This window comes from Nerophis ophidion, linkage group LG04 (assembly GCF_033978795.1).
Source record: "Nerophis ophidion isolate RoL-2023_Sa linkage group LG04, RoL_Noph_v1.0, whole genome shotgun sequence".
In the NCBI taxonomy this organism is placed as follows: domain Eukaryota; kingdom Metazoa; phylum Chordata; class Actinopteri; order Syngnathiformes; family Syngnathidae; genus Nerophis; species Nerophis ophidion.
The window spans coordinates 70,823,582-70,851,134 of record NC_084614.1 but is presented as its reverse complement, the minus strand read 5'-3'; the positions used below and the strand labels follow the sequence as shown (position 1 = coordinate 70,851,134).

General features: G+C 38.5%; 2 protein-coding genes across 2 annotated transcripts in view; one reads left to right on the top strand and one right to left on the bottom strand.

The window, feature by feature from the left end:
- LOC133551824 (uncharacterized) overlaps positions 1-27,553 on the bottom strand; it is a 502,474-nt gene that overhangs the window by 140,326 nt on the left and 334,595 nt on the right. The window lies entirely within an intron of this gene.
- Positions 574-26,821, top strand: LOC133551820 (adapter molecule crk-like). Its single transcript, XM_061898936.1, has 3 exons — positions 574-1,115; positions 14,101-14,699; positions 23,895-26,821. The coding sequence occupies exons 1-3, from the start codon at positions 893-895 to the stop codon at positions 24,027-24,029; spliced, it is 957 nt and encodes a 318-aa protein (XP_061754920.1). The 5' UTR covers positions 574-892; the 3' UTR covers positions 24,030-26,821.

The following is a 27,553-nucleotide window of genomic DNA, read 5'->3' as shown; positions in this document are numbered from 1 at the left end:
CTAACGCTATATTATAAAAATTTTTTTAAAACTATTTACAAACACAAGCTATGGGATGACGCATTTACTTCCGGGGTCACGTTTCCTCTTATGTCATCCCATAGCTTGTGTTTGTAAATTGTTTTTTAAATTGTTTTATAATATAGCGTTAACAAAACGTCTGTATTTTTATAATATAGCGTTATATTTTTATAATATAGCGTTAACAAAACGTCTGTATTAATCATGACCCCGGAAGTAAATGGGGGGGGGGGGGGTTTGTAGGGGGGAAGAAATTTGGCGTGACAGAGCCATCACGCATGTGACGTCATCGTCTGCGACTTCCGGTAGAGGCAGGGCATTTCTCTTAGCACCGAAAGTTGCGAACTTCATCGTGGATGTTCTCTACTAAATCCTTTCAGCAAATATATGGCAATATCGCGAAATGATCACGTATGACACATACAATGGACCTGCTATCCCCGTATAAATAAGAAAATCTCATTTGGCCTTTAAGTTTGAAATCCGTGTGTCGTTTTTCCGACGCTCGCCGCTGGTCTTGAACGCACCTCTTCCCATTGACCAGGCATCCCTTCCGGTATATGAGGTCAACTTTTCCCCCAGATCCGCCATTTCAGTCCCGGAGTTTCTTCTCGCACACTATTTCGGGATTCCGGCGTCATTTAATGACCAAAAACACTTGGTTATGAATGTTGGACTGGGCTCCGACAACATATAAACCCTCGGCGCCTCGACGTTGTTCGTGAAAACCGCCTCAAGTCGATATATTACACATTTTTTTTTCATATATATATGTTCGGGGGGTTGGAAAGTCACCGACCCAAAGTTTGTGTATGAGTTGCGGCTAAGGAGAGGCCTCAAGCCTCAAGCCTCGGGCGGGAATCGTTCAGCCATGGCGGGTCATTTTGACGCCGAGGACCGGGGGAGTTGGTTCTGGGGGAGGCTCCGCCGCCAGGAAGCCGTGTCTCTCCTGCAAGGGCAGCGGCATGGCGTGTTCCTGGTGAGGGACTCGATCACCAGCCATGGGGACTACGTGCTGTCCGTGTCGGAGAACTCCAAAGTGTCCCATTACATCATCAACAGCATCGCTAATAATAATCGACTCTCCAACTCAGGTAATTACAAGTCTTCTCCTCTTAACACCTTTCCCTTTTATGCAAAGTAGCACTTTTTTAAAGAATGCCGTCCGACTTCCTTTGCTAAGGCTGTGCACCCCCCCCTCCCTGCTCCGCCTTACCCTGTGCACAAAACCGCCATAGTGCAAAGTAGAATTCCACCCTTAGGCAGCGTTTTTTTGCCCACTTTAACTTTGCAAACCATCAGGTACTTGCGTAAATTTGTTGTTGCAACTCTGGCACAGGTCATTTAGTACTTAACCTCAATGTAAAGTAGTAATTGGTGCACCATTCATGTAGCATGACAGTAAAAAAAACAGTGTTTACTACATTGATTATAATATTTATATTCTTTAGTAATGCCCCAAACTCTTTAATTAAACTTAACTAACATAATTATGTTGGAATTTGGTTTAGGTTTTTGATAAAGTTAAAGCAGCCGGTAAATTAAAACATTTCTGAATGGAGTTTGGTTAATGGCTTCCCATAGTACAGTGTTGCTCAACCTTTTCTGAGCCAAGGCGCATTTTTTTCACCACCAGGAAAAAATATTAAAAAATTAAACCAAGCAGCCGATAATGACAGTAAAAAGTTGTTCTCGCCATTGTTGGATATGACTTTAAACCATAACCAACAATGCATCACTATAACTCTTGTCTCAAAGTAGGTGTATTGTCACGAACTGTCACATTACGCCTTGACTTATTTTAAGTTTTTTGCTGTTTTTCTTAATGTAGTTCTTATAGTTCTTGTCTTGCGCTCTTATTTTGGTGTTGATTGTCATTTACAAATGTAGTTTGTGGACGCTGTCTGGTCCACGCGCTGTAAGTCTTTGCTGTCATCCAGCATTCTGTTTTTGTTTACTTTGCAGCCAGTTCAATTTTAGTTTGGTTTTGCATAGCCATCCTTTTCTTAGCGGCACTCACCATTTTTTTTGTTTTTTTTGTTTAAGCATTAGATATCTTTTTACCTGTACGCTGCCTCCCGCATATTGTGATCGCGACAAAACGTGTTCCCGACATCTAAAAAGCAATTAGCTACCTGCTGCCACCTACTGATATGCCTAGCTCTTGACAGTACAGACACTCAACAACGGCACATTATTTGCTAATTATAATCACTAGTTTGCATAAAATGTCTTTAACCCAATTAAGTGAAATTACATAATCTTCCACGCCGCACCAAACAGTATATCACGGTACACTAGTGTGCCGTGGCACGGTGGTTGAAAAACACTGCTTTTGGCAGCGTTTTTCCACTTTAACTTTGCAAACCATCAGGTACTTGCGTAAATCTGTTGTTGCAACTCTGGCACAGGTCATTTAGTACTTAACCTCAATGGAAAGTAGTAATTGGTGCACCATTCATGTAGCATGACAGAAAAAAAACAGTGTTTACTACATTGATTGTAATATTTATATTCTTTAGTAATGCCCTAAACGCTTTAATTAAACTTAACTAACATTATTATGTTGGAATTTGGTTTAGGTTTTTGATAAAGTTAAAGCAGCCGCTAAATTAAAACATTTCTGAATGGAGTTTGGTTAATTGCTTCCCCTACTACAGTGTTGCTCAACCTTTTCTGAGCCAAGGCACATTTTTTTCACCACCAGGAAAAAATGTAAAAAAATTAAACCAAGCAGCCGATAATGACAGTAAAAAGTTGTTCTCGCCATTGTTGGATATGACTTTAAACCATAACCAACAATGCATCACTATAACTCTTGTCTCAAAGTAGGTGTATTGTCACGAACTGTCACATTACGCCTTGACTTATTTTAAGTTTTTTGCTGTTTTTCTTAATGTAGTTCTTATAGTTCTTGTCTTGCGCTCTTATTTTGGTGTTGATTGTCATTTACAAATGTAGTTTGTGGACGCTGTCTGGTCCACGCGCTGTAAGTCTTTGCTGTCATCCAGCATTCTGTTTTTGTTTACTTTGCAGCCAGTTCAATTTTAGTTTGGTTTTGCATAGCCATCCTTTTCTTAGCGGCACTCACCATTTTTTTTGTTTTTTTTTGTTTAAGCATTAGATATCTTTTTACCTGTACGCTGCCTCCCGCATATTGTGATCGCGATAAATCGTGTTCCCGACATCTAAAAAGCAATTAGCTACCTGCTGCTACCTGCTGCCACCTACTGATATGCTTAGCTCTTGACAGTACAGACACTCAACAACGGCACATTATTTGCTAATTATAATCACTAGTTTGCATAAAATGTCTTTAACCCAATTAAGTGAAATTACATAATCTTCCACGCCGCACCAAACAGTATATCACGGTACACTAGTGTGCCGTGGCACAGTGGTTGAAAAACACTGCTTTAGGCAGCGTTTTTCCACTTTAACTTTGCAACCCATCAGGTACTTTCATAAATCTGTTGTTGCAACTCTGGCACAGGTCATTTAGTACTTAACCTCAATGGAAAGTAGTAATTGGTGCACCATTCCTGTAGCATGACAGAAAAAAAACAGTGTTTACTACATTGATTGTAATATTTATATTATTTAGTAATGCCCCAAACGCTTTAATTCAACTTAACTAACACGGGTCGCAAATAATTATGTTGGAATTGGGTTTAGGTTTTTGATCAAGCTAAAGCAGCCGCTAAATTAAAACATTTTTGAATGGAGTTTGGTTAATGGCTTCCCCTACTACAGTGTTGCTCTACCTTTTCTGAGCCAATGCACATTTTTTTCACCACCAGCAAAAAATATTAAAAAATTATACTAAGCAGCCGATATTGACAGTAAAAAGTCGTTCTCGCCATTGTTGGATATGACTTTAAACCATAACCAACAATGCATCACTATAGCTCTTGTTTCAAAGTAGGTGTACTGTCACCACCTGTCACATCAAGCCATGACTTATTTTGAGTTTTTGGCTGTTTTTCTGTGGGTAATGTTTTAGTTCTTGTCTTGCGCTCGTATTTTGGTGTTGATTGTCATGTACGGATGTACTTTGTGGACGCTATCTGCTCCACGCCCTGTAAGTCTTTGCTGTCGTCCAGCATTCTGTTTTTGTCTACTTTGGATCCAGTTCAGTTTTAAATCTCGTTTTGCATAGCCATCATTAAGCTTCAATGCCTTTTCTTAGCGGCACTCGTCATTTTAAGCATTAATGATAATAGTAATGGATTAGATTTTTATAGCGCTTTTCTAGACACTCAAAGCGCTTCACAGAGAAGTGAGAACCCATCATTCATTCACACCTGGTGGTAGTAAGCTATTTTCGTAGCCACACCTGCCCTGGGGTAGACTGATAGAAGCGTGGCTGCCAGTTTGCGCTTACGGCCTCTGCGACCACCACCTATTATTCATCATTCATTCACCAGTGTGAGGGGCACTGGGGAAAGCGAACCTGCAACCCTCAGGTTTCTGGCATTTCTGCGCTACCCACTACGCCATTAGATACCGTTTTACCTTCACGCTGCCTCCCACATATTGTGATCGCAACAAACCATGTTCCCGACATCTACAAAGCGGTGGTTCTTAACCTTGTTGGAGGTACCGAACCCCACCAGTTTCATATGTGCATTAACAGAACCGTTTTTTAGTGAAAAATAAAATGTTTTTTTTTTTTTCAAATTCAAGACAAAGTTATGTTTTTTTTACTGGTGCACAAAAGGAACAGTGCATAAACCCCTGAGGGCGACTCACCGAACCCCTAGTGTTCGATCGAACCCTGGTTAAGAACCATTGCTCTAAAAAACCCATGGCGTCAACCAGACTTAATTAAGTTTTGCACAGATTTAAAAGGAGTGAGTGTTTTAGGGATGGGGTTTACAGTGGTAGTGATGTGGCATGGAATGACTGCTTGTTACTAATGGATGCTGCGGGCTTTAAAAAAAAAAACGGGAACCAGGCAGACTCGGCTGTCACAACTGGGGGATGACTGCACAGATTGGCCTCTGTGGAATGTCAGCCCAGTCACAGCCCTGCTTCCAGCTCTTATACCAATTTGCTCCTTTTATTACAAAACCTTTGCCCTTCCTGGGGTGTGTCCTGTAGTAGCTTTACACAGCACCTTGCACTACGTTTTCCTAAAGGAAAAACGAGGTACTTCAGGGTACTATTTCTATAGTGCCTATTTATCCAAAACACACTCAAATAAATCCCAAAGTTAGTTAAAGCAAGTAGCCATGTCTCACCTACAGCCTCCAGCTTACTAAAGCAGTCCATTTTCACCCCACCCTCAGTGTCCTCAGATAAAATTGGTTTAGAAATTGATTGAGTTGTTTAAAAACTCTGAAGGAAATCAAGCTTCCTCAAGAACATCCATGTTTATCTGGCTTTTTTCCGCTGTGTTGTAGCTGATTTTTACTACGTTTACGTATTGGATGCCTCTTTTTCCACACTGTTTGGCACGTACTTGGTTTGACGCAATGCCATCTGCAATGATTTGTTGCTTTCCCGTCTGCAAAACAACAGTACAACAAGGTACTATTTTAGTACCTGTGTGTGTTAGACAAAGATAAACACATATGCTATTGTTAGCTACAGCCCTTAGCTGTGTCCTAGTTTTAGAGACTGCATGGTTATGCTTCTCAGTCCCCAATTTTATTGCTGCCCTAAGGTCTCCTCCAGAGCTCCAACTAACGACTATTATGATGGTCGACTAGTCATCATCTACTGTTTTAGCAAATAGTCGACAAATTGGATTATGAAGCGTACACATATTCAACATTTAGCCATCCGTTTTTAAATACAGCATGTGATATTTTTAGGTAAGTCCTAACTAGCAATAAAGATTAACTTCATTCAGAAATATTTATGTATATTGTTACGTTGCTGCTCATTAGGTGGTACATACAGCACAGTATGGGTGATCTCGCCTAATTGAAGCGTTTATTTATTTTTCAAATTAATGGTGTGACGATTTAAATAATGAAAAATATCCTGTTATCAATAATTGGACCGGTCGTTGTCATGCACTCCTAGCATTTTTTGCGTATTTTCCGCAGAATCCGGAAGAGTTGGCAAGTCTGAGCAATGAAAACATGCATCTGAGAAGTAAGCGTTTCCCAGCATGTTTTGTCGCTACAATCACTTTTGACTGGTGTCATGCATCTTTCATGTAGTATTTTAGGGTTTAACAGATGGTGTCGTTTTCAGTCATGTGCACTAGGGATGGGCTGTATGACCTAAAATCTGCATCGCGATATGTATTGCAGCCTTCTACAAGGACATGTATCACAATACATTATTGTGATACATATAATGTAAATGATAATTTACAGCATTACACTTGACTGCTGGTATATGCAGGAACACATCATTTCCAGTATTATTTTCTCAAAACTATTACTAATCTACTTGCTAATTTACTGTTAAGATACGGTTACTTTCTGTTGTAAAATGGTTCTGTCTACATTTTTTTTTAGATTGTACTAAGCACGTATTCTTCTGTTGTTTGATTACTTAACATTAGTTTTAGGCAATACTCCAAATGTAATACCAAGTAGTTATAGGGGCAGTATTGGTCATACCAATGCAGTTACTTAAAATGTTCAAGATCATTGAATGACATTTTAAAAACACAGTATGGCGGCGTAACAATATCAACACATTTTCAAAATGTTGAACTACTGTTAGCTCTGATATAAATAATTAAATTTTTGCCCTTAAAGTCCTCCTGTGTCCAGGGATTTATTTCCTTTGTAAAAAAAAAAAATAACAAAAACATCAAATGATTTTTTGAAAATAAAAATATCAATCTAACCACTGTGGTATTGACCTGATTACGGCTGGGCGATATATCGATATACTTGATATGTCGCGGGTTTTTCTCTGTGCGATATAAACAATTACTATATCGTGATATTTGAGAATACGTTCTCACGCAGTTGCTTTTAGCTGCGGGCATTATACTACAGGCTCGTCTCACTCTTTGTTGTCTCTCCTTCTCACAGTGACTTAAAACAAGCACAACTTCTTACATACGTCACATACTGTCTTACATACGTCAAATACATAAATGCCCTCAGAGAGGTAGCAGCATGGGTAACGATAGCTGTGGTGCGAGTGGTAATACCAGAGAAAGAAGGTGCTAATCTGCTAACAAATGAAGAAATAATTAATTCCCAAGATAAATAGCAGGGGGCCCATCGTCTGGCGATAGTTGGGCTTCAAGTGGGAATATGTCGAACAGACAACCGTAATTTGTCAAGTGTTGGGCAAAAGCGTTGCTACAAAAAGTAGCATTACTGTTAATATGTACCATCATTTGAAAAGTCACCTGCTAGAGAATTAAGAGTGCTTGAAACTCTGCATGTCAACATCTCCTTTCGGTGCCACACCAACAAAATGCAGACGCAACCATTTCAGAAGGAGATAACGTCCGCAGGAACCTACGACATAGTGAAGGACATACACAATTTGATTTCCTATGCAGCTAACTTTTATTAGACAGTTATTGAAATATCTTGTGCAAAAGTGCACTTTATTTGTTTTAAACTATTGTACTGGTGTTCTGTAAAAAAAGTGCACTTTAATTTAGTGTTTTGATATGTCATCTTAGTGACATTATGCACAAAGGTGCACTCATAGCTTGTTTTAAAATGTCTCTGACAATCTTGCATTTTATGTTTTGAAATGACATTAATATGTGTGCCGCAGCTTAATAACTGTTTAATAAATAAGTTTTTTGTCAATTGACTTAGTTGTGATTTCTCGCTCTGCATGAAAGTTTAAAAGGAGCGTATAATAATGCAGTATGAACTAGGGTGGTCCTGATCCGATATTTGGATCGGATCGGCCGCCGATATTTGCCAAAAAATGCGTATCGGCAAGGCATGGGAAAATGCCGATCCGGATCCAGTTTTAAAAAAAAAAACTTTGGTCCGTATTTTCCAACGCACCGATTTAAATAATACATTCCACTCTTCTGCTGCTTCCTACACTCCGTTCCGCATTTTCCAGCACACCTTCAAAACATCCACAAGTCTGTGTTCTAACTGTTCAGACGGCCGTGTGAATTAAAATTTACGGTAAAAATGTCAGCTGTGTGGGATTATTTTACCCTACAAAACGAAAAAGATGAAGAGGTGGAGTGTAAAACATGCCACAATAAAGTCAAGCGTGGTGGTAAAGTTGTTAGATATTTTAATGACTCTTGCAAGTGAGAGGGTTTTTAGCACTCATCATAGATGAACACAGGCGCAGGCTGACACCTGAGCATCTTGAAGTGCTCGTCTTTGTTAGAAAGAATCTCCCCATTATGCTCGGACTTCAATTGTTTGCCCACTCTGACTGGGGCAAACAATTGAACGGAGTGTGTAGATATATATATATATATATATATGTATGTATATATATATATATATATATATATATATATATATATATATATATATATATATATATATATATATATATATATATGTGTGTATATATATATATATATATATATGTGTGTATATATATATATATATATATATATATATATATATATATATATATATATATATTTTAAGTTTACACTTGTTCAAGAGCAAGTATTGATGCTGAGTTATAGACATTTTATCCCACTCAGGTTGTTTGTTTTGCTTTTTTTTAATAATGTTTACAGCATTATTTGCACTTTATACTGTTCACTTTTTTACTGTTTAATGATGCCATTTCTGTTTGTCATGTATAATTTTTGATATTTTGTTTTTATCCTTGAATACCAACTATTGTGTATCGTTCAAACTCACCTAATTCAGCTGGCTAGTTGTTATCAAGAGTACTAAAATCCTTTCCAGCATAAATCTGACAACTAAGTAGGCTAAATAACTTTCAACTTTAATACATGCTCAGATAGGCCAGTATCGGCCAGTATCTGTATCGGATCGGAAGTGCAAAAACAATATCGGTATCGGATCGGAAGTGCAAAAACCTGGATCGGGACATCTCTAGTATGAACAATAATGTTTTAAGTCAGACACATAGAATCATCATACTGCTGTGATTATATGCATCAAGTGTTCATTCAAGGCTAAGGCAAAATATCGAGATATATATCGTGTATCGTGACATGGCCTAAAAATATCGAGGTATTAAAAAAGCCCATATCGCCCAGCCCTAGACCTAATACTATACTACTTTGTATCGTTACTGTCAGTATTTGTATCAATTCGCCCACCTTGTTTACATTCAAGAGCTGTAGTTTGCTCTTAGCGGTTAGCATATCCTTCTACGGTGTGTAGTGTAGCATGTTTAGCTATTCCTCGTCCTACCGGGATGATACCTGTAAAATACATAGCTTATTTGCTGCCATGGCGACAAAGATTACTGACTTAGAAGTAGGTGCGTATATCGTTTGGATTTTATCGGTTAAGATACTTTTATCAATATTCCTCATCAATATCAATATTAATCATACTCTTATCGGTGTAAATAAAGATGATAAAAATGCATTTTTATTACAGATTTTATTGGCACAAGAGGTCAATATCATGTAACATCTAACAGCAGGGAAGTCTTTTATCAACACCTGCTTTTTGAGTCGTGAACAAGCCAAGATGCAATGCAGTTATGTCATCATCTTGTAAAGACCACTCAGATCCATTACTTTGTTTCTGTTGTGTGTTTTGATGCCACGCAAACGCGGCACAATGGGTTGCTATCAGACGGTGACTAGAAACCTGTCAACGGCTGCTATCTTGCTTCTGAGAAACTTCATGGATTATTATCATACTTCAATTTTTCCCTTTTTTGAGTGGCTTAATAATTGGCATGTCGATTACTGGATCAATAGACACGGGATTTTGAGGGTCTTTTGAAGAGGATATAATTGTGTTACAACCTTTTGTGTGGTGTTGCTTCCTTATTAGTGATCATTCCAATCTGATTATACCGTCCTTTACAGCAGGGCGACATGGCAAAACATTTGAAATCATCCAAACTCCATTAATATCACATTGTTTTTAACCTGCCAGTTTTATAGAATCTATGCTACAAACAAAATACAGATCAATTCAATGTTTTAACTTTTTAAGTGAATAAAAAAATGAATTCAATAGGAAAAAGCTCAGTAACTATGTACCAATAAATTTGAGTTTACATGTTTCCAAGTAAAATAAAGACACATCATTTAGTAGGGCTGCGAATCTTTGGGTGTGCCACGATTCGATTCAATATCGATTCTTGGGGTCACGATTTGATAATATATCGATTTTTTTCGATTCGATTTGATTCTCGATTCAAAAACGATATTTTTCCGATTCAAAACGATTCTGTATTCATTCAATACATAGGATTTCAGCAGGATCTACCCCAGTCTGCTGACATGCTAGCAGAGTAGTAGATTTAAAAAAAAAAAAAGCTTTTATAATTGTAAAGGAAAATGTTTTATCAACTGATTGCAATAATGTAAATTTGTTTTAACTATTAAACGAACCAAAAATAAGGCTTATTTTATCTTTGTGAAAACATTGGACACAGTGTGTTGTCCAGCTTATAAGATGCGATGCAAGTGTAAGCCACTGTGACACTATTGTTCTTTTTTATTATTTTTCTAAATGTCTAATGATAATGTCAATGAGGGATTTTTAATCACTGCTATGCTGAAATTATAACTAATATTGATACTGTTGTTGATAATATTCATTTTTGTTTCACTACTTTTTGTTTGTTCTGTGTCGTGTTTGTGTCTTCTCTCAATTGCTCTGTTTATTGCAGTTCTGAGTGTTGCTGGGTCAGGTTTGGTTTTGGAATTGGATTGCATTGTTATGGTATTGCTGTGTGGTGGTTTGTTGGATTGATAAAAAAAAAAATTAAAAAAAATACAAATCGATTTTTTAAAAATGAGAATCGATTCTGAGTTGCACAACGTAAACGATTCGAATTGATTTTTTCCTACACCCCTATCTTTTAGTATTTTAACATTGGTGCTCCTACTAAAGTATTAGAAGCTGTTATGTTATCAACTTACCAATAAATATGTTTGATCAATGGTCGCGTCCAAACCTGCTTCAGTAGTAACAAGTGTTTTTTAACACTGCTTTATAGTGTAAAATATGTAGTCATATTTGCAAAAGAAACATATCACCTGACAGGTACAAGTAATTTGGGAAATGTTCGGCTCTGTATTTGAGTTAGTTTGGTACTTTGAGGTGTCCCGGAGGCAGGCACAAAAACGGCCCCAGAAGGGTGCACCTTGCAGGGCTGCCATGAATAGAGAGCTGGCCCCTGGCTTGCACGACTTCATGGAGGTGAGTGTTTGTCAAGTGCACGGTAAACACGGTATCCCCCTTTCCTCTCAATAAGAGCAACACACCAATTTCCGCAACTTTCTGCATTTAAATTCGTTTTTTAGCAAACATTGAGTCAATCCGCGATTCCGATGATACGTCAATGTGATTCTGTTTACTTTCTCGTACAATATAACCGGAAGTGGGGCGTTGAAAGTTTCACTCCCGATTGGCTGTTCCACCTTGTCTTTTTTTCATGCTTTGCAATGGCACATGTATGAATGTAATAATTACGACGGTCAAATGTACCGATGACAATATCCCTAGTCCAGAATTTTAACGGTCTGCTTGGACCGACCCAATTAGAAACTGGTACCTAAAAATGGGCGATATACTCGATACAATGAGTTTGTAAGATATATTGTTACATATTTCAACAAGATATGAATGAACAAAATATCGAAATATCGATATAATTTATTTCATGTTGAAATTACCAAACGCTGCTTATTTCTTGTGTTCCTGTTCTTCCCCGCTCCCCCTCCATGGGCTACTAAACACCTCCCCTACCTCCTTCCAAGATGTGCTCGCACATATAAGAATATCCATGATAGGTTGGTTGTTTACTATGATGAGTCACGATTGGTTAGAGACAGGCCAATCAGAGGCCATCGAATCAGGAATGAAATCACAAAGTACCAAATTTATTTGTTGCCAAATGTATTATTTGCACAGCTATGTTATTTATTTTTACGTAAAAATAGTATTTTTCCGCTTTATTTATGTTATGTAATTCTATATTACTTAAACAGTTTTTTTGTGCTGTTATTACCCATCTTGACTAACTGGGTTCATAAAAGTGCCACTGACTGTTTACAGTACAGTTGTCATTCACTTCAATTTCACTGTATCTCGCTCGAAAATAAATATCTTTATATGCATTCTTTCACCGAAAAATATATCAAGATATATATCGAATAATGAGTTTAAGTAAAAATGTATTGCGATATACTTTTTTGTCCATATAACCTAGCCCTAGTGCTTGATATACATCCCTACTTAGAAGTGGCCTTGCACTGTGGAGGGACATTAGCCACCAGTGAGGATGCTACCTTAGTTGCTAAATCTGCAGTACACCGCTAGAATGTGTCATCAACATGCATTGCCATGCTATAACGATTGTAGTAAAAGCTCTATAGTCAGCCAAATGTATATCATTTATATCGCACGATCCTAGCGTACTCTTAAATTATTGCTTTTTTATAATATACATTTTGTAGGGGTGTAACGGTACACAATCAATTTGGTTCGGTACGTACCTCAGTTTAGAGGTCCCGGTTTGGTTCATTTCCGGTACAGTAAGAAAACAACAAAATATAAATGTTTTGGTTATTTATTTACCAAATCTGCAAACATTGGCATAACATACATATGCACACAGGGTCCATTGCCAGGGTTAATACTATATAACATATATAAAATAAAAACTAAATAAGATAAGGCTCAGAATGGTTTCTTAACAAAACCTTTCTACATATAAAGTGCTTTTTTTGTTTGATTGATTGAGACTTTTATTAGTAGATTGCACAGTACAGTATATGCAATTGACCACTAAATGCTAACACCCTAATAAGTTTTTCAACTTGTTTAAGTTGGGGTCCACGTTCATCAACACCGCCCGCCATTTTTTGTAGACATGTTCCATACATATTGATGTTAAAAAATTTATTTTTTGGTGAAGAAATGTTTAGAATGAAGTTCATGAATCCAGATGGATCTCCCCAATCACAATCCCCAAAGAGGGCATTTTAAGTTGATGATTACTTCTATGTGTAGAAACCTTTATTTATAATTGAATCACTTGTTTATTTTTCCACAAGTTTTTAGTTATTTTTATATCTTTCTTTCCAAATAGTTCAAGAAAGACAACTACAAATGAGCCACATATTGCACTGTCATACAATTTAATAAATCAGAAACTGATGACATAGTGCTGTATTTTACTTCTTTATCTCTTTTTTTCAACCAAAAATGCTTTGCTCTGATTAGGGGGTGCTTGAATTAAAAAAATGTTCACAGGGGGTACATCACTGAAAAAAGGTTGAGAACCACTGTGTTATGAGAGTAGCGTATGTGTGTGTGTGGCCCTTTTAATATGGGACAGCATGTGATGTCAGTGAGTGTGTGGGTGAGCGAGCCTGGCGAGGGAGCGGTAGCGTGGGTGCGGGGAGAAGCTGGTGTTTTGTTGGATTGGCTGTGTGCAAGACCTCAATAAAGCCACGATTTGCAATTAATTGCCGGACTCTTCATTTACCCTGGAGTCAGGAGCTGTGGAGACCCACTGCCGGGTAGAGTGAAGGGTTTTGCGCGCAAGGGAAACACTATTGGAGCCGGAAGCAGGAAAGGTGTTTGACGTGTTGTCAGAAGCAGCTGCTGAACAATCTTGGCAAACCTCCGTCCTCCATTGTTGTATCACGCAGCCAAAGTGTTCCCAAACGGGAGATCTTAACGAGGCAGGAGGGTCTTCCAGCTCTGGTTTTAACATGTTGTCCTAGCCCGGCCGCTTCTAGCATGTGTACTCGTTGGGTACACCTCCGAACCGAACCGAAACCCCCGTACCGAAACGGTTCAATACAAATACACGTACCGTTACACCCCTAATATTTTGTCCACTGCGATTTGTCACATGACAACAGCCACTTGGAAAGCAAAACAAAAAGTAGACAAGGGATGATTTAGTGTCTTGTGATGAGAGATCATTTAACAACAATTATCCAAACGTTTGCACTGGGCTTAATATTTCCTTTTCCAGGTTTGGCTTCTCCACGGTTTCGGATCGGGGATCAGGAGTTTGACACCCTGCCGTCTCTGCTGGAGTTTTACAAGATCCACTACCTGGACACCACCACCCTTATAGAACCCATCAGCAAATCTAAGAACTCTGCATTCGTCAGTGCCTCCCCCGCCGGCGCACCTCAGCAGCCCGAGGAGGCGGAGTTTGTCCGGGCGCTTTTTGACTTCTTGGGCAACGACGATGAGGACCTGCCCTTCCGCAAGGGCGACATCCTGCGCGTGCTGGAAAAGCCAGAGGAGCAGTGGTGGAACGCCGCCAACCAGGAAGGCCGCGCAGGGATGATTCCCGTACCCTACGTGGAGAAATACCGACCCGCCTCGCCCACCACCGCCGCCCTGTGTGCCTCTTTTGTAGGGATGGGACAAAGGGTTGTCGCTGCGGTGGCTAACGCGGACGAAACGGGGGCATCGCCGGGCAACGCTCTGGGTGACCCCGGCCAGTACGCCCAGCCCGTGGTCAGCACCCAGCTTCCCAACCTACAGAACGGGCCCGTCTACGCCCGGGCCGTACAGAAAAGAGTGCCCAACGCCTACGACAAGACGGCGCTCGCTCTGGAGGTAGTAGCACTTCCACTCCACACTTTTTTTCACTGTCTGTCCCCTCCATTCTCTTCCTGTCCTTGTTGTCGTTGTGTCAGCTGGGATTGTGTTGTGTTGCTTGTTAATGGCCGACTTGCGCGTGTGTGCACTAGCACAAAGTTCCTTTTTACAAATGTGAGCTGACAGCCACACACAGTAACCCACTGACCAGCACATCGGCTCACAAAAAGCAACACTCTGTACATTGTGGCCCGTTTTCAGTGACGGGAGTCTCTCATTGTGCAGCAGCAGTGCATTGTGGGAACATAGGTTTTTTTTTACTTGTTCCGGCCTTTTCCTCACACACTTTTACTTTAGTATGATACAGAATGTTGGTTTTGCATACAGTCTTCTCTGTAGTCCTTGGGTCACATTGGCACTATTATAATAAAACTAAACACTTATAAGCATGTATTATTATGACATGTAGATTTACTGCATCTTGCAGCTCAACAGACAAAGTTCTATTTGTAGCATATTATCCTTTAAGCAAATAATCTTGCAGCTGGGGATGCAACAATAAACGGTGTTAATGATAACAGTGGTACAACTCATGACGATTAATAATACCGTTTTAAATAAAAATGATAGAAAAACCCTGTTTGATAACTACACTTACACGGACTGACTGGCGCCAGCTCGCTAGTTTAAATGCTAGCTTGAAAACAAGAGACATTAATGTCTTTCGACTTTAAGAAAATGCATACCGTATTTTCCCGGCCCATGGGGCGCACCGGACTATAATGGGTTGTACTTGTATAGCGCTTTTCTACCTTCAAGGTACTCAAAGCGCTTTGACATTACTTCCACATTTACCCATTCACACACACATTCACACACTGATGGAGGGAGCTGCCATGCAAGGCGCCAACCAGCACCCATCAGGAGCAAGGGTGAAGTCTCTTGCTCAGGACACAGCGGACGTGACGAGGTTGGTACTAGGTGGGATTTGAACCAGGGACCCTCGGGTTGCGCACGGCCACTCTCCCACTGCGCCACGCCGATGAAGGGCCAATTATGATCTTTTTTCTATATTAGGCGCACCCGATAATAGGGCGCATTAAAAAAGTCATATTATTATTATTATTATTTTCTTAAGATAAAACACTTCCTTGTGGTCTACATAACATATAATGGTGGTTCTTTGGTCAAAATTGTTTACAGATCATCTTAAAGCCGCTTTCTGATCGTCTTTTCCGAATACGCCATTTTGTGGGCGGTCTTATTTACGTGGCTCACCTTCGGCAGCGTCTTCTCCCTGTCATCTTTGTTGAAGCGGTTTAGCCTGCAAAGACGGGAGTGGAAGATGTGTCAAAAGATGGAGCTAACTGTTTTAATGACATTCAGACTTTACTTAAATCAATAACGGAGCAGCATCTTCTCATCCGGAAACAACACCGGAAATGTGTCCCGTGAAAAACCGTCCGGCCGGAACTTTCTAATAATTATACTTCCTTGGGTGAATAAAGGTAAACTCACTACACCGGTATATTTTAGGCTTTTCATGACGAGTTTACTGACAGATATAAGTAAGAACTTTACACTACTTTATATTAGAAATGGCAACAGCGGAGGATGAATGTCCCATAACAAGAAGATAGAGAAAAAGACTACAAAGGCAAAAGCGGGCAATTTTTCAGGATTTATGCAGATCAGCAGGTACCAGAAGGTAAGACAAGTTAGTACTTATGCATAACATTGCGAAACAAAACGCCAGATAATGTCTTACCTTATACACACACGCCATAATAATACTCCTATGTTGAAGCACATCAAGGGGTGCGGCTTCATACAGTAGCTTACCAAAGTCATACTAAAACATTTTGATAGATTTTTGAGCGCCATGTGTAATGTTCTAAATTTTCAATGTAACATATATAATATTGGTGTTTACTTTAATCGTATTGCCATCATAGTGCAGTCTACACTTTTGTCTTACGTTTGACTGCCATCCACTGGTCACACTTATCGTTACACCATGTGCCAAATAAAATTGCTTCAAGGTGGGTAAGCTCAACCAAACTTATTCCTCACATTATAAGGTTATAAGGCGTACTGTCGAGTTTTGAGAAAACTTTTTTTTTTCTAAGTGCGCCTTATACTACAGAAAATACGGTACCTCAATATGAACTTACGTGAACACATTACTATTCGAGCAACTGTGATATTAAAATGTGTACTTTTAAGCTACAAGCCTGTCTTTTTTAGAAACAAGTGATCGTTCTATCCTGACAGGAATACGAAAAGGTGTTTTTACGATGTTTTCAAGTACTGCTGAACAGAGTAGGACACCATAACGCCCGCCAGAAATAATAAATACAGTATTTTAAGGGCTATGGATATATATACACATATATACACACACACATACATACATACATACACACATATACATACGCATACACATACAGTACATATATATGCATACATACACACATAAAATGCATCTCAAAAGCATGTACTTTTTTAAATGTTATTTTTTATTATTAGCCATTACGCACTAAAAAGGGACCAACTGGACAAGTATGCATTTTCATTCATCTTTGTACTTTTCACATATGTTTTTATGGTAGATTTTTTTTTCCCGTTTATGTTAAAAATTAACTTTTTATTTTAGAAGTTCTTTGTAGTATCTGCTTGCAAATTAGTTGTGACTGAATCAACAGCTCCTCTTCTATTTGCTGCCAAGTAATACACTCTGTTTGCTGCCTCGCTAAGCAACGATGCCACTTAATTGACATAATTCTTAGCAAAAGATTATTTTGCCTAATCAGAGCCTGTAAGGTATTCCTTTGAAACACCTCATGTTCTTTTTCAGGCAGCAAATTAGTACAAATAAATTAACAGCGTTGTAGCTGAAATAGGCTCCAGCGCCCCCTGTGACTCCGAAGGGAATAAGCGGTAGAAAATGGATGGAAATCAACAGCGTTGATTTATGTTGCACTGTTTTTTTTTTACAAATGCAGTGATCCACGATCGATTCCCCCAATAATTGACCTAATAAAACGTTTGCCCATTAAGCATGTAACTATATGAACATTTTATATCCCCAAATTGTAACCAAAATTATCAATGTATTTTTTAATGTGCTCAAAAAGTACTTATACACACACTGAAATAGTTTTTGGAAATAAAAACAGACACGATATACTTTTCTTGGCACAATAAACGTTAAATATTGATTCAACTTTTTAATAGCCCTATTATTGTTAGTGTTTCTGAATGATACAGGCCAAATGGCGTGCCTCACTTCCTGTTATAGACGCGTCCGTGTATGAATTTTTCACTTTGTCTTAGGAGAGCACAGCCAATACTTCAATGTGTGCAATTGAATAGCTTAGTTCAGGAGTGTCCAAAGTGCAGCCTGGGAACATTTTTCGGCCCACAACTAGTTCTTCTTTTGGCCTTTGACATGTTCTGAAAATGTAAAAAATTTAATGAGGTACATTAATTATAACAATACAAACTAGCTACAATACAAAAGCCAAGATAATGTTTTTTTCTCAAATAGTTTAGAATATATTAGTGTTGTCAATCAATCAATCAATGTTTATTTATATAGCCCCAAATCACAAATGTCTCAAAGGACTGCACAAATCATTACGACTACAACATCCTCGGAAGAACCCACAAAAGGGCAAGGAAAACTCACACCCAGTGGGCAGGGAGAATTCACATCCAGTGGGACGCCAGTGACAATGCTGACTATGAGAAACCTTGGAGAGGACCTCAGATGTGGGCAACCCCCCCCCTCTAGGGGACCGAAAGCAATGGATGTCGAGCGGGTCTAACATGATACTGTGAAAGTTCAATCCATAGTGGCTCCAACACAGCCGCGAGAGTTCAGTTCAAGCGGATCCAAGACAGCAGCGAGAGTCCCGTCCACAGGAGACCATCTCAAGCGGAGGCGGATAAGCAGCGTAGAGATGTCCCCAACCGATACAGGCGAGCGGTCCATCCTGGGTCCCGACGAGCGGTCCATCCTGGGTCTCGACTCTGGACAGCCAGTACTTCATCCATGGTCATCGGACCGGACCCCCTCCACAAGGGAGGGGGGGACATAGGAGAAAGAAAAGAAGCGGCAGATCAACTGGTCTAAAAAGGAGGTCTATTTAAAGGCTAGAGTATACAGATGAGTTTTAAGGTGAGACTTAAATGCTTCTACTGAGGTAGCATCTCGAACTGTTACCGCGAGGGCATTCAAGAGTACTGGAGCCCGAACGGAAAACGCTCTAAAGCCCGCAGACTTTTTTTGGGCTCTAGGAATCACTAATAAGCCGGAGTCTTTTGAACGCAGATTTCTTGCCGGGACATATGGTACAATACAATCTGCAAGATAGGCTGGAGCTAGACCGTGTAGTATTATTGTCTCAATACAAATATTGTGGTACCGGTACCAAAATTATTTCGGTACTTTTTGGTACTTCTCTTAATAAAGGGGACCACAAAAAATAGCATCATTGGTTTTATTTTAACAATCAATCTTAGGGTACATTAAACATGTTTCTTCTTGCAAGTTTGCCCTTCAATAAAGTAGTGAACATACAAGACAACTTGTATTTTAGTAGTAAATAAACAAACAAGGCTCTTAATTAGTCTGTTGACATATGCAGTAACTTATTGTGTCATTTTCCATTCTATTATTTTGTCAAGATTACTAAGGACAAGTGGTAGAAAATGAATTATTAATATACTTGTTCATTTACTGTTAATATCTGCTTACTTTCTCTTTTAACATATTCCATCTACACTTCTGTTAAAATGTAATAATCACTTACTCTTCTGTTGTTTGATACTTTACATTGCTTTTGGATGATACCACAAATTTGGGTCTCAATCCAATACCAAGTCTGTACAGGATCATACATTGGTCATATTGAAAGTCCTCATGTGTCCAGGGACGTATTTCCTGAGTTTATAATTGTAATATAAATTTGGCGGACCGGTACTTTTCAGAGGCGGTACAGTACCGAATATGATTTATTAGTACGGTGGTACTATAGTAATACCGGTATACCGTACAACCCTAGAATATACTGATAAACTTTGAATTGGTTCTCGCATCTGTAGTATACAAAATGTATCAATAGCTGGGTTGCATATGACGTCATAGTTAACCAGCTTGAGCGTCGCATTAAAAAAAGTGAGACTGAGTGTAGAGTTTGAGCAGAAAATGTCATATTGCTGCTCTGTTTTGGGGTGTTCCAGTTGTTTTACATGTAGACTCTATGAAAGAACTTTCATAGAGTCCTGAAAAAAGTAAGTGAAAAACCATGTTGCTGACTTTTTGCAGTGTAAACAATGGGTGGGCTTTTCACTACATTTCCTGGCATAAATAATTCTCAAGTATACTTCCTGTTGCTGGAGTCATGTTTTTCTTTAGTTGTAAAAACTGGTTGGGATAAATCAACAGCGCCTCTGCTGATTTCAACAAGTAATGCTCTCCATTTCGCCTCAATTGCTCAGTCAACCAATATTGAGTGTATTATTATGGTTGTCCTTGGTGTTAGCTCCCATCAATTAATTTTCTTAAGGCTGAAATAGGCTCTTGTTTACTCACCTCCGAAGCGTCCGGACCAGAGAGTTGTGCTTGGTCGACATCATCTCGTTCAGGGGGCTGCACATCTCGACTTAACGAACGTCTTCTCTGGTTTTAGTAGCAATATGGACAATTAAAGTGATCGTTGTTGCAGCTCCAACAACAACGTGGATGTTGTTTCAGAGGTCATTGTTAAAAACTACAGTTGTCCCTTGATTATCAATCCTAAATGGTTGAAGACATGATAAGTGGATTTCCGCAAAATAGTAATCAATCATTATAAATCAAAGCATAAAAACCTGTTCAGCAACAACAAAATAACATCCTTTAGTCACATTTACACTCTTTTAATCCAATATGGAAAGGCTTCCTGAGGCTGAACCAATGAGTGGCCACGATACTGAACGGCGTGCGCTGATTGGATTGGTTTCCTCTCGTGGCCAATACTACTGTAGTACTGATATTTTTAGCTAATTTAGTAGAAGTGAGAATATTTGGGCATCTCACGATTCAATTCCAATTCTTGGGTGTCGATTCGATTCTTGATCAAACACGATCCTTGTGATATACAAACCCCGTTTCCATATGAGTTAGGAAATTGTGTTAAATGTAAATATAAACGGAATAGAATGATTTGCAAATCCTTCTCAACCCATATTCAATTGAATGCACTACAAAGACAAGATATTTGATGTTCAAACTCATAAACTTTATTTTATTTTTTTTGCAAATAATAATTGACTTAGAGTTTCATGGCTGCAACACATGCCAAAGTAGTTGGGAAAAGGCATGTTCACCACTGTTTTACATCACATTTTCTTTTAACAACACTCAATGAACATTTGGGAACTGAGGAAACTAATTGTTGAAGCTTCAAAAGTGGATTTCTTTCCCATTCTTGTTTTATGTAGAGCTTTAGTCGTTCAACAGTCCGGGGTCTCCGCTGTCGTATTTTACGCTTCATAATGCGCCACACATTTTCGATGGGAGACATGTCTGAACTGCAGGCAGGCCAGGAAAGTACCCGCACTCTTTTACTATGAAGCCACGCTGTTGTAGCACGTGGCTTGGCATTGTTTTGCTGAAATAAGCAGGGGCGTCCATGATAACGTTGCTTGAATGGCAACATATGTTGCTCCAAAACCTGTATGTACCTTTCTGCATTAATGGTGCCTTCACAGATAAGTAAGTTACCCATGCCTCGGGAACTAATACACCCCCATACCATCTCAGATGCTGGCTTTTGAAGTTTGCGCCTATAATAATCCGGATGGTTATTTTCCTCTTAGTTCCGGAGGACACCGCGTCCACAGTTTACAAATATAATTTGAAATGTGGACTCGTCAGACCACAGAACACTTTACCACTTTGCATCAGTCCATCTTAGATGAGCTCGGGCCCAGCGAAGCTGGCAGCATTCCTTGGTGTTGTTGATAAATAAATGATAAATGGGTTGTACTTGTGTAGCGCTTTTCTACCTTCAAGGTACTCAAAGCGCTTTGACACTACTTCCACATTTACCCATTCACACACACATTCACACACTGATGGAGGGAGCTGCCATGCAAGGCGCCAACCAACACCCATCAGGAGCAAGGGTGAAGTGTCTTGCTCAGGACACAACGGACGTGACGAGGTTGGTACTAGGTGGGGATTGATCCAGGGACCCTCGGGTTGCGCACGGCCACTCTCCCCCACTGCGCCACGCCGTCCCTATGGCTTTCGCTTTGCATAGTAGAGTTTTTAACTTGCACTTACAGATGTAGCGACCAACTGAAGTTACTGACAGTGGTTTTATGAAGTGTTCCTGAGCACATGTAGTGAAATCCTTTACACACTGATGTCGGTTTTTGATGCAGTACCGCCTGAGGGATCAAAGTTCCGTAATATCATCGCTTACGTCCAGTGATTTCTCCAGATTCTCTGGACCTTTTGATGATTTTACGGACCGTAGATGGTAAAATCCCTAAATTCCTTGCAATAGCTCGTTGAGAAATGTTGTTCTAAAACTGTTCGACAATTTGCTTGCAAATTGGTGACCCTCACCCCATCCTTGTTTGTGAATTACTTAGCATATCATGGAAGCTGCTTTTATACCCAATCATGGCACCCACCTGTTCGCAATTAGCCTGCACACCTGTGGGATGTTCCAAATAAGTGTTTGATGAGCATTCCTCAACTTTATCAGTATTTATTGCCACCTTTCCCAACTTCTTTGTCACATGTTGCTGGCATCAAATTCCAAAGTTAATGATTATTTAAAAAAAAAAAAAGTTTATCAGTTTGAACATCAAATATGTTGTCTTTGTAGCATATTCAACTGAATATGAGTTGAAAATGATTTGCAAATCATTGTATTCTGTTTATATTTACATCTAACACAATTTCCCAACTCATATGGAAACAGGGTTTGTATTATTTGGTACATAAATTATGATAAAATATTTTCAAAAAGTGCTTACTAGACGCCGCTTGGCTGCTGACATATGACTTATATGTGCACTGTTGGCCTAAAACTGTAATTTTAAGTTTTTATTAACAAAAATCCTAGAATGTTATTCAATCTAATAAAAGCAAATAGGGCAGTTCCAATTCAATCCCAGCTGTAGGATATAAATGTAATTGAGAAGCAATTGATGAGACATACAAATACAATACTAAGAGAAAATCCCCATTTAATAGAAGCATCAGTATTAATAAGAATATCAAATATAGTTTTTGAATGTTATAAGAAAAATTTAAGAAAAAAAATCTGAGGCACTCAAGAGGATAAAGATTAAAACGCCTTTATTTGTGCTTGGCTAGTCTAGCAGAAAAAATGTATCAGTCTGAATGTTTAAATGGTTTGTTAAAAAATTTAGAACAATTTGTTGACATTTTTTTATTGATTTACAATCAGAATAAATACAATTTGTGGTTTTGATGTGAATTGAATTTTGAGCACACTATTTAGTCATTTTATGCTTGAAAATGCATGATTTAGGACTTTTTTATATATTTTTTTGAAAATGCTTCAAAAAACACATAATTCATTAAAAAAATCTGTGATGTGGTGAATATTTAAAGCGCCATGGGGCAAGCGAAGACTGATGGCTAGCAAAGAAAGAGTTGTGGTTTCTCACTCTGGAAAACATTGCCCTCTAGCGTTATGTAAGATAATTACAAGTTACGCGTCAGCCCTGCAGAAAATGCTATAAACAAACCAAGATGCCCTCAGAAGGGCCGCAAACTATGTGACACATAATAATAATGATAATAATAATAGATTTTATTTGTAAAAAGCACTTTACGTTGAGCAAACAACCTCAAAGTGCCACAGTGTAAAAAAATAGTAATAATAAAAATAAATAAACTATAAAACTAGAAACAGCCCAATAGCTACAACCAGCATGCATGTCTATAGAAAGGCTTTTTTAAAAAGATGGGTTTTTAAGTCTTTTTTAAAAGCATCCACAGTCTGAGGTGCCCTCAGATGGTAAGGGAGAGCGTTCCAAAGACTCGGAGCAGTGGAGTATTTAATGAGCATACTGTAGCTTTTACCCTAGATCCAAGTGGCAATTTTAAATCTGTATTTGTTTGTTTGCAGGTCTCGTATTTAATTAGTATTTTATTCATTGTTTGCTATCATTGGACAGGTGGGCGACACGGTGAAAGTGACCAAGATCAACGTGAACGGCCAGTGGGAGGGCGAGTGCAAGGGCAAGCGAGGCCACTTCCCCTTCACTCACGTCCGACTGTTGGAACAGCACCACCCCGACGACGAGAGCTGAGAGACGCTTTCAGGCGTCGCGGTGGGTTCGGTGGAGAAAGAGCAAAACAGGAATCTCCAGAAGCACACACGACTACAAAGCAAATCTACTAGCTAGACTTGTCCTGGACCCCCTAGGGGCCGAGGCAAAGGCATGTCGGAAGAGTTTGAATTAAATTTTATGATGGACGCCGGACTTGAGCTACTCCAGAAGAGAAATCAGGAAAATATTCAGTCAGTCAAACCCAAATAAGACAATAACAATACTTTTTGTATGTGTTTTTATTAATAAGGTATATAATGACTTTTTGCCCTTCAGTTTTTCAGGTTTTTAGCTAGGAGTTTTTTTTTTTTAATCCCGCGACATTAATCCAAAAGTACAGTAGGGAAGGGATTCATACAGCTCCATTCCTGGGTGGAGAGAAACACTGGGGGGGGGGGGGGGGGGGGGTATTCATTTTGTAATGAAGTCTGCTGAAAATGATGGAAAGTGCCACTTTACATAGCAACGGATGCTGTGGTCAAAGTTGGAATTGCCACAAAACACGTTTGAAGACACTGCCATCTGGCGGCTGAAGTGGATAGTGCAATCCCCCCATTTTGTCACGTTTCATGTGTCAGGTGAACCGCGACGACTGGAACCTTATGAATCCCCTTCCTACTGTAAATGTTTACACCTTTGGCTTGAAGATGGGCACAATAGTTGATTAATTGGTCAGAAAGAAGTCTGTTAATTGTGTGGAAGTAATTGATAAGACAGTTTGAATGGAGTTCACTGCCTGGCTTCAACCAGCAGGGGCACAATGGAGCCACCTAAACAGCCTCTCTTTGGAAAATGTTGACTGGTTTAGCCTTATAATGTTCTGAAAGTGCGACGTCAACGGACTGCATCCTTGGCGTCTCGAACATTTTACAAGAAATTGGTTACTTTCCTTCCAGTTCAAAGGCTAGTTTACGAGTCTGGTGAGCCCGTATTTGAAGGGCCGCTCTACAAAAAACTATTTTGGTCCCCCGTGCCATACTCATGGCATTGAATTGTTGAAACAAACAGCATTTTTTTAAATTATTAAGTGTTCGGCCGGACTGCTACTGCATTATGACATCTTTTCGACTTGTCCTAAGAGTAGCTAACTTCTTATGAAATGAAGTCACGATCTGACCACAACAAAAGTAAAGGTTCTGCTTTGCAAATGATTTCAAAACGTCGACAAGTTGGATTCAGTGTGTAAAGCAGCTGGAACTGGTTTGTCAGCATGTCTAGCATTGCTTGCAGTGAAACATTTGCATAGGACTACAACTGACTAGCCAGGCTGTGTTGCTTTAAAATCTTTTTATTTTTATTTCAGTGAACGTTGAGCCAAATTTATCCAATCGCAACTTTTTTTAATGTCCAATCTGCTTGGTGCCAATCGCCAAAACCATGCTTATTATCACGCTCTAATTGCTATTAGCTCAAACTACACATGGACTCATGTTAATTCGTCAACATTTCATGTTACTCCAAGTTGGAGTATTTGTTCGATGGAGTCTTACGGCCGCACTGGAAGAAAAGAAAATCACAATTTAGCAAGTATAAAGTCGTTAAGTGCCAGATACATTTTGTAAGCAATATTATTGGATGACAAAGTTGCAGTTTTTTTTTAAAGGAAAAAGACAATTCCAGAATAACATTGTAATTTTACAAATAAAAAAATCTTGATTTTGCAGTTACGTTCAAAATATAATTAAAAAAAAAAACATTTTTAATTTTATGACTTATGTGAAGAGATAATGTTACTGTTAAAAAATAGGATGATGATGCAATGTCAATCTATGAGGATATGATGTAACAATATAAGAATTTCATATCACGGTGATTGTGACCAGAATTATAGGATAGAATAGGAGACTTTATTTATCTGAAAGTGGGGAAATTATGTGGTTGCAGCGCAGATGCAAAAACTCCACAAAAACACATGAAACAAGAGGGAAAAGACATTAGAACAGCACAGAGCTGATGCAGCTCACTGTCATTTTAACATACAGCTACAAAACAGAACAAAACATTACGTTTTAAATGTATTGTGTAACTTTACAAAGGAAAAACATGAGCTCAATTTCTTTTAGACACAAAAATATAGTTGCATCATTTCTTGTACTATCACAACTTTTTTCTTGTATGATTAAGCTTTGTTTCTTTGTTATTATGAATACTACTTTCTGTCATGTTTTTATTTAAAAAAAAAGAAAAAAAAAAAGACAACCATACAACTCTTTGTGATTACTCCATACTCCTACGGCCTAAGTTGATTTCCTTTTTTCCAGTGTGGCTCTAACACTCCTTTGAAAGTTGGATGTTATTGTGCTGCTAAATGTGGAGCTTAATGTGATCAAGTAAGTTGTTTTTTTCTCGGCCAATTGAATGGTTTAAAAAAAAACATTTGATTCCTTTGGGGGGTTTTAATGAGGGATTGCAGTAAACTCTCGGTAAATATTATCCTTGATTAAATGGCATTATTGCAACTTAGATGTAAAGGCTAAAGAAACCACTTTTAGGTAAGTATGATCTGTTAACATGCACCTTAGTCCCCATACTAGTTTAAAAAGTCTTTATGCCAAAAACAAAGTATTTCTCCTGCAGAGAGAGAATTTTTCAAACCACCGTTTCATTAAGAGGACCAGAAACATGCAAAGGTTTTTGGTTTTTGTACATTATGTTAAAGCCTTATGAAAATATATTATTTCAAGATTTAAAGAAATACCTTCTTTATTTTTCTGTATCGTGTATTGTTATCAATGATATACTTAGTCAATAAAAATGTAACAACTTGACAATTTGGTGTCCTTTTTGATTAAGATTTCTATTGTTTTTTGTGACTTACCTTTTTTTTTGCCATTTTGCTATTTTTTATATTTTTATTTTATTTACCCATCCATCCATTTTCTACCGCTTATTCCCATATAAGAAAAAAAAATAACACCAGCGCTGACCGGAAAAATACAAAAAAATTATCTTTTAGTATGCCAGAAAATTTATAAAAGTGCTTTTTTGTTTGCTTCTTCACTAAGCAAACTATACAAGACCAACTCAACAGTGCCTCTGCTGGTTGCTGTCAGGTAGCGCACCTCATTTTTGCCAAACGAAAGGGATACCCGGACGAAATTGGATGGACGGATGGCTAGTATTGTTTATTGAGGATCCCCATTAGCTAACGCACAAATGCCAGGCTAGTCTTTCTGGGGTCGTTTTCAAAAGTTCAAAGTAAAAATAATACATAAACCCAGTTACAAAACATACAAAAGTCCAATTACAAATAAAAAAATAAAAATTCTCAAAATAATTAAATAAAATAACAGTACACAGATACAGTTACAGAATAAATGCAGATACAGTTACAATAAAAGAAAAGTAAAAGGGAAAGATATTTTTTTTTTTTCTCAAACTGATAACATGAAAGATTAAGGCTAGTAAACAATAATATAAAAAATAACTCAATAGTTGGCAACACAAAATCATTGTTGATTATTTAAAAAAAACGAAGACACTTTTTACCATATTTTTGACTA

What these genes read in the sequence shown, in the direction of transcription:
- LOC133551820 (XM_061898936.1), top strand. Translation starts at nt 893, where the DNA reads ATGGCGGGTCATTTTGACGCCGAGGACCGGGGGAGTTGGTTCTGGGGG. An exon ending in TAATCGACTCTCCAACTCAG is followed by an intron (nt 1,116 to 14,100) that starts GTAATTACAAGT and finishes TTCCTTTTCCAG; the next exon opens with GTTTGGCTTCTCCACGGTTT. An exon ending in AGACGGCGCTCGCTCTGGAG is followed by an intron (nt 14,700 to 23,894) that starts GTAGTAGCACTT and finishes ATCATTGGACAG; the next exon opens with GTGGGCGACACGGTGAAAGT.